The sequence below is a fragment of the Castanea sativa genome, chromosome 4 (genome assembly GCF_040712315.1).
Source record: "Castanea sativa cultivar Marrone di Chiusa Pesio chromosome 4, ASM4071231v1".
Taxonomy (NCBI): Eukaryota; Viridiplantae; Streptophyta; class Magnoliopsida; order Fagales; family Fagaceae; genus Castanea; species Castanea sativa.
In genome coordinates this window covers 29364442-29375491 of record NC_134016.1, presented here as the reverse complement: position 1 = coordinate 29375491, position 11050 = coordinate 29364442, and the positions used below count along the sequence as shown (strand labels likewise).

Sequence of the window (11050 nt, the reverse complement as noted above, 5' to 3'; positions counted from 1 at the left end):
TGGAGCATCACATCTGATATTTCATTTATTTTCTTTTTCCTTATTGTGCTTCTCTTTTAACTGTTGAGGTTTAAGCCACAAAAAGTTATCTGTGGCACATTCAAAAAAAAAAAATGACATGTACACACTATAACAAATTACACACCATCACTACCTCTAATACTTACATCACTTTCTCTTTTTTTCCTCTTTTTCTCTTTCAAGTGCAACAGGAGCTGCTGGTATGCTGAACCACCACTCTCTCAATCTCCTCATCCATCTCTCTGTAATTGCTTTCCTTGGAGGTGAATATCTTGTGAAAGTATCCAAGAAAACAACAAGAACTATGAACTTACTAGGAAGGAAGGCCAGAATCAAAGCTGTGACCAAGAGAGCAACTGCAAATTTGTCGCTTGCCTGATGAAATCATAAATACCCATGTATTGGCATGTGCTAGTAAAAGAATTACTAACAAAAACTAGTAGACCATTAAAATAACAGTTAGTCCAAGGTAAATAATATTTTCCTCAATTTTTTTACATCTGCTGATACGGCTTCTACTCCTAACACAACAGGCCATGTCAAAAATTGAGAGAAATTGTGTCCCTAGCATTACTTTTAAAAAAAATAAAAACATCTGTAGTGAAAAATGACATGCACGAGATTTTGTGCTTATGATGGATCACAGGAGAAGCAATGAGAATAATGGAAGGTGCAGAGGCCAGTCAGGACAAAAAGAAGGAAGAAAAACCTGAGGGAAAATGCATAGCAACAGGGCCCGTATCTTGAGTAGAACAATGTTACCATCCTGGATGTACCCTTCAGTTTGAGAAATTGCATTTTGAACAGCCAAAAGCTGCTCCATTGTATTCAACACGGGAGGTGCTATCACCTTAACATCATCAACAGGTCCTTGGCCACAAAATCGCGTGAGTACCATGAAAACCGCAATAAAGATGAGCAGCAGAGCAAATGTGTAGCCCAGCCATCCCCTGAAATGCATGCTGTAGTTTATCAGAAAAGATATCTCCCAGTTTGGTGTGTTCCAGGAACTTAACAGAAAGCATCAAAAACAATTATCAAGCTAAATGGTGAAACTATCATCTCTTTTCACCCACCCCCACCCAAAAGAAGGGAAAAAAAAAAAACCCCACCATTCCTTGTTCAATTGAATTGATATTTTGTTGAAAGAACTACTTAACTTGAACAGTAATTTCAAAACACACTAGAAATACAACCATACACATAAGCATACACGCCCGTGTGATGCACGCACATACAACAATGTAAAGGTTATATTAGAGTGGAAAAGGCAAGGTTTAAATCTTATGCAGACAATATGTATGCCACTCACTGCTTGTAAGAAAGCGAGTATTATCACTAAGTCATCACGCGTTTCTCTCTGCAATCTTCTAAACAAGGTGGATTAAAATTTTCTTTAGAGTTGCAATTTCATTTAGAAGATACGCTGATTCTATAAGGGTAGATAATATTGACTTAGTTTAGAAAGCACCAATTAGAGACATAATGATTTAACATAGGAAGCACCAATTATAGATCATTGAACTTTTAAAAATTAGATGGTATATTACCAGTATTTTGCTCAAAGCATGTTCCATAATGAAAAAAAAAGGTTTTGTATGTGAGCTTGTGTGTTTGGTAATTGTGTGGAGAGGGGGAAAGGGAGGGAGGGGGAAGTGAAAGGGTCAGGGACCTTTGACAAGAACCAGAATTCTTTAAATTTTTGAGATTTCTTATCTTTATTGACAGTACATCCTTGAGTCATCGTCGGCGATAGCTTGATCGGAAACATGGTACACACTAATTCCAATGCACAGATTTTGGTGATCACAAATGTTACTAAGTAACCTAGAGATACCTTATCACATTCACATTTAACTTAAATTCTGTAAAATGCAATATAGAAAGTAAAATTAAAAGTTAAAACATCTAAATTTTTGTGAAGCAATCTTTGTTACTTGAATTAAAACCTATCCCATCACACATGATCCAATGTAAATGGCATACCATGTTACCATTCCCCTTCTGTATACACACTGTTTTACATTATGGGTAAACCACATACCACGTTTTCATTCCTATTTTGCATGCATATCAATTCGCATTGTAGGTAACTTCATATTATATGACAGGCAACATGTTCTCACTCCTATGTGCCAGAGAAATGAAGCGAAAAATTCCAGAACAAGAAATGCAAAAAGCTAAGCCATAAGGATCCCAGAAACATCCTCTGCAAATTCTTATCGATGCTGGAGTAATACTGTGACACCCTTGCACCATCCATGGTTTATGTATTTAGATCAGGAACTATTCATACAACAGAATTTCCTTTGTACTAGAATCCTTATTTTATTTCCCACCAGAATTATGATTTTTTTTTAGGGCGATGAAAGGAAACTCAGAAATTATTCTATAGCTCAAAACCACGAGGACCTACAATGAAAATGGAATCCCTCAAGAGTAGTCTCAACTCTCACCAGACTTCATCACAGTCACCTTTAAAGATTGTTCAACATTGAACCCATGATCTCAATTTGACACATGTAAAACATAGTAGCACACTATGAGATATCATTACTCTTCACCTTTCCAGCTAAAAGCAAAAGCCTATATATTTTCTACGAGGACACCTACATGAGAAAGAGGTAGCACCCAAAAATGCAAGAGCAATTGTTAACAAGTAAAACCATTATATGATTTTGTAAGGTTGATATCAAGTAAGACTCTAGCAGCATACAGCAAAGATGCCCATTTTCCCATCAATTATCCCGAGTCCTTTAAAACAAAAGAAAGCATCTCCTTTATGAAATTTTGGATCATCAGCTTTCCTGGGGGGAAAAAAAAAATCTGGCTGTAGATTCTCCTCATCCAGCAGCATTAAGGCCTTTCAAACTATTCTCCCTTGAAATAAATGAAGCCAGAATGATGATGGACAATAGGACAGAAATAATTTCTTCTTCTTTTCCTATTATGCTAGGGTGCTAGAAGTGTGATTGGGCATGTGAGGCAAGACTTAAGTTTATATTATTCAGTAACAGGCTTAATTCCAAAATCCTTTATGCCATCTTAACATCTGTCAGCCATTATTTAGAGAAGATTCTCTAAAAAGTGTATCTGTTGCGTTTCAAAAACCTAAGTGCTCCTTTATTTATATTTAACCTTTAGAACATATTCATTTTTGATAGTACACAACACGAGTTATAAACCCATTTCAAGAAGTGAGAAGTTACCAAAGACATGTGGCTTTACATCTCAAAAATCAATTAATTCAACTTTATGTTGACCACTTGACCTTTATTTCTCATGCTCAACAAATATGATTTTTCTTTTTTTATTTATTTATTTACCACAGCTCAACAGATAGTCTGTAAAGCAGAAAGAAATCACACACACAAGAGTTTTACCTGCAAATTATATAACTGAAAACTAAACAGAACATGAAGGACTTCACAGGATCATCCCAATAAACCAAAGATAAAATGCAGTTCCCAAGTTCTCTCATTGGAAAGAGCAACTCCTGCAAGTACACAAGAAACAAGAAGATTTTAAAAATATGTGATTTTAAGAATGTTGAAGATACTCTTGGTTTAAGTGAGAGAACAGATTTATCAACAAAAAAAAAGTAAGAGAACAGAATAGTAGATCCAGATTCATAGCGCTGAGCCAAAATAGATGGGATAAAACAACATTTGACCATGGCACAAGTGTTTATTCATTCTATTTTACCAAAACCTACTCTAATGAAATGAAAATGCGTGTGTGTGAGAGAGATAGAGAGAGAGAGGTCTTTAATGGTGCCTAGTACCAATAATTGGTTTTAATAATTATAACATCTCACTAATCCCATGACCAAAATGCTGATCACTGATTGAATTTATCTCTTCACTAAAACATAGGAAAAAAGAAAAAAGAAAAAAGAAAAAAGAGAAACCAAGAGTGGGGGGTGGGGGAGGAGGAGGCAAAGAAGAAGAAAGAAGAGTGATGTCCAAGCAAGCAAATTTAACAGGAAAACCCACCAAAAATCTTTAATCAGCATTACAACTACCTTCATCACAGCCAAATTAGTGTCAATGCCATCTACTTTAACTCCATCAACCGTTGCTTGTGCTAGCACCACTTTTTCATAGTTGTTTTTAGATTCCTTTACTGCTCTTTCCAAGGAAGTCAACTCTCCCACAGCTATCTCACCCACAACAAGCCCAGCCTCGTTAGAATTATTTGAACTTGTTCCAAACACAAACCCTAAGGTAGAAACCATATCCAAGGCAGATATTGAATACATTCCACCCCCACCCTTAGAGTTGTTAGTCCGGTCCATTTCCCTGAAAGTTGACATATTTGCAAGAGTTTCCAGTATCAAGTCTCCACCTGGTAGTTGGTCACAAAGATTAAACATAAGAAGACTCTCACACTGCAGAGGAATAGCTGAACTAACATCTTGAATGGCTTGTACTCGCAGAATCCCAAGTACAGCCTTTGAAAGTGCTTCATCCCGTTCAATTCCCTTGATCTCGTACTTATTTATAAATCTATGAACATATAAAATCTCTCGGATAATTGCTAGCTAGTAATCACGGCGAGAATGCCCTTTAAGCTCAGGAAATTCTATGACAGCTGGTTCTGATCTACAAGGGAAAACTATAAAAATTTAATGGCCAGTGTAGTGAATAAAGGAAGACGCCCAGTGTTCACATGCAATAATATGTATAATTTAAACAATAACAAATTACAACTAAATATTTTAACAATTAAAAGATAAACAGATAAGCATCATAACTTACAAGGAAATTGATTTATATGACACTGCCTTGTCAAAAAGTCGAGTACCCCATGGTCCAGTCATCTCAGGTTTAATAACTTGTTTCAGATCACCTGCTAAATCATATCTTTTTGCCTTGTCATAAGACACAACACGAAGAGCTTCAAAGTGCAGTGCGTGGTCCGTCAGAACTAATCGACCTACATACACCCCACAGTAATGATATAAAAATGGCCAGATACTGGATTTTATACTCCTATTTTATAAAAGTTATGCTGACATTAATCACATTGTGGAGTAGATAACACCATTACAACAGTCAACATGGATTTTGTCATTTATAAATAAAGGTAGGAATGAAATTTATTTCACAAAAACTCTTAATTCTGTTAACCTACCTGGCCACGTGGAAATTCCTGCATGTTCAAGAACTGGTTGGGTGGTGACTGTTCCATCAACTTCCAGAATCTTTTCTCCCTTTGATGATCGAACAGCAGAAAGAAGAGACGAATCTGATTGGTTCTTCATTTTTCTGATAGCTCTGCAGATGTTAAAATAACCCCAAAGAAAGGCAAACAAAAGTTAGGAATAAATAGCTGTCCCTAGTACAATGAAAAATGCTCCCAGATTTTTCATAAACTTGACAATAAAGTAAAGTATGATGTGTAAACTTAGATAAGTATTAAAAGAATACAAAACACATTAAGAGTTTTGAAGCCTTTTTATATTAGGGTTAGAGGCTGGAGGCCCTTAGCATTTTTTACATGTTCTTGTGTGTGGGTGTGTTTTATAAGTAAATGATATTTTGTTGCTATTTTCTCGATGAATCCACTCATTAGAAGTACAAGCTGCAATTTAAAGAATCTAAGAAATCCAAAAAAGATACAAAAGGGGTGTTGCCTAATGCAATTATCAAATCATACAAAGAACATAATGCAAACGGTTTCAGGGCACAAGTTGGGTGTCCCATCACTGAAGGTCCAGCTATTCCTTTCTCGCCAAACAGTCCACAGAATAAAGGAACAGTCTTGCAAATTTTTACACGCCTGTGATTATTGAACCTTCCTTGTCATGAAGGCTAAAGCTGACATTTGAATTACCATCTTTAGCATAAACCCAGATAACCCAAATAAAACAAACACTAGAGACCACAAATCTCAAGCCACTGAACAATGAAGCAAAACGTGCTTGACCATATGGCACAAGTTTTAAATGATTAGCATATCAACCATTCTAGCAGGGGAAAATAGATATCACATTCCAAAACATCCACCACATGTCAAACACATCAGTCAAGTGCCGGCTAAGTGTACAGAGCCACAGTGAAACTTCCAAGCAGATACGGCCCAAGATATACAATAGGGGCCAGAAACCATGGAACTTCGCCCCTGAATCTACATGATATTTTCACCAATGTCCTTTGAAGGAATTTATTGCTATCTAAGGCAATAAAGCCATTAGATTTTGTTTATTGATGTTGTTTAAGGCTTTTTGGCATTCTTACAGTAGTTTTCACTTTTCCCTGTTGATCTGGCCTATTACTAGAAATTCTTCAAGCTTATTTGGCATATTACAACTTCATCCCTTTAATTTGGTTAGAGAGCTCCTCCTGTGTTGTTGATTGTTTCAGCCATCAGAATAAAGCTTCAGATAATGTCAACATTTTCACTTTTTGATGACTTAAGATTTGAAATAAACAGATAAACTTGTAAAGTGATAATGGTTATGACTAGAAGTAAAAGGGCAATTCTTGTTTACTGAAACTAGTAAGAGAGAGAGAGAAGATGGAGAAATTCAAATTGTCTCCATGGTCCTCCTCCTTAAGAATAGCTTAGATGGGCATGAAAATGACCAAGAAGCTCAACGGGAAAGTCAATTCTCCCAACACTCTCCCCCCCCCGCCCCCCACCCCCACTGGCTCTTCCCCCCAAAAGAAAACCAAAAAGGAAAAATAGAAACTCTAAACACCTAAAGAAGTTCAATAAGAAATAAAAAAGGGTTTTTCAGAAAAGGGAAGGGGTTGAAATAATTGCAAACAATATGGACATGAAATAACCTGTCTAGTCCACTTAAATACTTGTCATAGACAGAAAACTGAAGCCGACCACCAGTTGATTTTGTAAGCACCTCAAAAAGATTTTCACTAATAACCACATTTGCAATAATAGGGACTGCTGAAGCTATTCGTGAGAAGGCCTCTACCCCAACAGCTATATCCTCATCAACCTGCAGATAGATGTCAGCCATACATGACCATATCAATGTCAAGCAAAGACTACAGAATTTAGACACCACAATTTAAATACATAAGATATGATTATTTTAAATGAATCTAGAATTCAAAAGGAGCCTCTAACAATGAAATCACATATTTAGTTACAGAAAAAGTTGTGAGGTGCATGCATGTGTGTGTGAGAGACAGATTAAATAGCTTTTCAATGAAGAGATCAAATAAAGCACATATGACATAATTGATCATCAGGTATAAGGAAATTAAACTGTACAGGAGTTTATCAAGCTATGCATGTGGAAGTCAGCAAAGACTATTCCTTCAACCAATAATATTCCCTCAGGAGGTAATACGCCTCAAAAAAGCTCAACAACTAAATTTTAGCCTTCGCTGGTAGTCACCAAGAAGGCAAGAAACCACCAGTGTCACTTGGTGACCCCAGAATGGCCAACTTATTAATTTATATAATACATTACTGGGACCTTGTTTAGTGCATAGACTTCAGAGATCCATAGATCAAATTTTTTTCTTTTCAAAAAAGAAGATTTGTACATTCCCATGTACTAGTGTTATGCCCTTTTTTGCACTTTTTTTAATTCATTACTTATCTATACAAAATCATACATTATCCATCTCTGCCTCCACCACAGCTCACATGGTTGGAATAGACTTTTACTTCTGTCTTTATCTGTATTTACAGTTTCAATCAATATGCTGCTAAGAGTCCAAGAAATAACCTAAACCTGCAACACTATACTTGTGTGTGAGGGGTCTCAATGACATGGGGGTGGATGCACATGCACACATGCGTGTAAGAGAGAAAGAGAGAGAGGTCTTCACATTACATAGTAAAAAGGTAGTACTACTGCACAATTAACAACTTAATTGAACAAGAAAAGCTTACATTAAGCACAGGTTGGCTGGCAGCAGCTGGAGCCTCCCAAGCTAGCATCATGTCATATGTTAGGCGTCTGAACTTTTTATCAGCTAGATGACCCGTTACTTGTATGGACAAAGCCAGTGTCCTGAAACAGCAGTATTCCAACAAGTTCCTTGCATACCGTGATGGATGCTTTATAGATTCAGCAGCCTCTGCATTGAAGCTTTCTTGAAGTTCACTTGAAGGAATACCAAGCATTCTGCATCATTCGGTTTTCATTGTCGGCATAAACATCAATATAAAAAAAAATAAACAGTGAACATATGTGTGCCATAAAAAATGGATTTGAATTAAGCTAGGATGCCTGATGACCATGCCAAAACCCAATATTAAAAAGAAATTTCAAATAACACTAGAACAAAACTCTACAAGATACATCTCTTCTTATAGTAAACATGTAAGCATAACAGAGTACAAGCTTACTTTGAGCATCTGCGAATAACAATATTTGCAACTGGAGAAAGTTCCGGGATCCAATTCCTTTGGGCAGATGGAGACCTTCCCATCTCTTCAAATTCTTCATCAAAAGAACTCCATCTTCCAAGCAACCATTTGAATGATCCTTCTCTTACTAGACCTTCGAGCATAATTCTGGTTTTGCTTGCCACAGCCATCTCCAATTTCCCCCTCACTATCTTATCTCATTGGACAGAATCCCAACACTCAATTGCCTGTCAAAATCCTTGCATTCAATTAGAAAACCTCAATTTCACCAATACCACTGTCAAAGTGAGCTACATTTGATGAAACGCATGCAGATGACCTCTTCATTTTAAGTGCAAACATCAAATTTGCCCTAAATGATACTTCCATGATTTAAGTAGAACCGACAGAGGTTGCCCACTTAACACCTTTTTATTTAAAAACTAAGAATCAGATTTCTCCATGGTACTTTCAATCTCTGCTACTACTCAAAAATTCATTACAGGTTTATCACTCAATACAATTTGAGATGAAGCTCCAGAATCAACTTTTTATACACCACTTAAACTAACTGCAATTCTATATAAGCCACAAGATTACTCACTACAATTACTTATTTGTTCCAAATCCCCAAGTATCTATTTCTTTTTCTTTTTCCTCTAGCAATGAAACTTAACAGGAGCAAATGATAGATTTCCCATGTGGGAATAAGCCATTGCTACTCAAAAACCAAAACACAAAGTTCCAAGCTTTATTACACAACAACAAAAAGTATCAAATTCTACACCAACTCATCCAACTCATCAATCAAAAACCCAACAACCAAAATTCATCAGCAATCTAATCCCAACAACTTATTCACTAACTACAACATAAAGCAACTTACCTCAAATTGTATATTCCATTCAGTTCAGACCCCCCGGAAAAATGACAGCTTTACATGAAACACGAAATTCTCTTGGTTCCTGCCACATTTGAAGGAAACCCACCTCGAATTATGAGCACAGATGCATAATCAGCAAACCCATATAATCAATTTGCGAAATTCAAAGGATTACGTACACTGACACAGCATAAGATAATCGCCACGGGCACAGTCATGGTTTTGGCGTGATATGGGGTTTATGATAGAAAAAAGGATAAGTGTAGGACAAGAATTTAAGCAGAGAGAGAGAGAGTGATCAAGAAGCTTGCATCATCGTCTGAAGCTTGTGTGTTTTTTCTGTGTCCGAGCTTTTGTCGTTGGGAGAGGATCAGAAGAGGTCGGGTACAGAGGTTTATGACAACGTGTTGAGATAGGATTGTTTTATTAAGGTAAAGTAGGAATAGATAGAGACTTTTAGATTTGGACTGACATCAGATTGCTTTGTTGATGTGATAAATCCCACAGAGTTAGTGTGGGTAGAAAATCATTGAACCTTGAAAGAACCGAAGCTCGAGTCGACTTTAATTTGATTTGTGTAGAAATGAATCTGATTTTGTTTCTTAAGATTTGTTTAAAACATGGTCAAATTTCAGATAAAGACAGTCAAACTATATAAGAATAGTAAGAAAAAAATATTACAAGCAGAATAATGGAACGGAAATTAATGGAACGATGAGAATTATTTTTTAATATATTCTTTTCATCGTTGTTTGGAACTTGAAAGTTTAATAAAATATAATGGGTAGGAGGGAAAACTTTTTACTTTCTATTTTCTAAAAGTTTCAATTTTTCATTCTTCTTAAAATTTAGAAAAATGGAAGAAAGTTAAATTAGGTTCAATAAAAATTTCACTAAAACTCTTAAAATACTTTTATATATTAAACCTTTTATTTTAAAATAGAGATTTAATAATAATTTTTTCATAAAATGATTTAATTTCTTTTCTTTGCCATTACTCCCAAAACCAGATAACTTATCTTACATTTATTCTTACATTACTACTTAATGATTGTCTTTGTGCACATTATATTTGGCATTAGTTGTTAGTTGTTACATATAAAGATGCAGTTTTTGTCCATGAATTCTTCTTAAATTTGAATTTCTTTAGCAATGAGATTGGTGCTTCATGTGAATGCCATGATGACCTACAAGCTGCTTAAGCAACACAAATTGCACATATCCTAGCTATTGTTGAACTTGAAAGCAAAACATGAGCTAACCAAATAGGAACTTTGAAGTAAGCTAATGACTCTCCATGGGTTTCTCATTTTTATTATATTTGTAGCCTAAGAAGGATGGTTGGTGAAACTTGTTCAATGCTGAAAATATTAACAGATTTATTCTCACTCAATGTGAGGATGTCAATGTATCTTATAAAATAATGACATCTTTCCAATTCATATTCATTTTATATTTAACGAAGGAAATCATAGGTACTATTGATGTCCTTTGTCAAGCTTTGCAAGAAAAGTCTCAAGACACCTCGAATGCTCTACACATTTAGTTTTAATAACAAAAGCCCTCATCCAAATGCTAAGAGAAGATGGTTGGCATAATTTGCTTAAGAATGTATCTCCTTCTTCAAAAAATTTGAAATAAACATTACAAATTTAATTGCTTGTTACATTGAAGGTCAAGGTTGTGATCAACATGTTCACATTTAAGTGTGTACGGGCCAATAGGTTTAGTGTTGGCAATCCATGATAAACTGTAAGTTTTGTTGAGTTATAAGGTGTGTTTTCAAGTCCATAACAAAAGACCTAAGTTCAACTC

At 35.7% G+C, this 11050-nt stretch overlaps 1 protein-coding gene across 1 annotated transcript; it reads right to left on the bottom strand.

The window, feature by feature from the left end:
* LOC142631545 (uncharacterized) lies at positions 1 to 9683 on the bottom strand. Its single transcript, XM_075805718.1, is given in 10 exon segments — positions 1 to 396; positions 731 to 971; positions 3405 to 3517; positions 4046 to 4625; positions 4782 to 4959; positions 5158 to 5300; positions 6816 to 6985; positions 7894 to 8128; positions 8353 to 8600; positions 9239 to 9683. Coding segments are annotated over 9 exon segments (2079 nt in total). The 5' UTR covers positions 8544 to 8600; positions 9239 to 9683; the 3' UTR covers positions 1 to 168.
* Positions 9684 to 11050: the final 1367 nt, after the last annotated feature.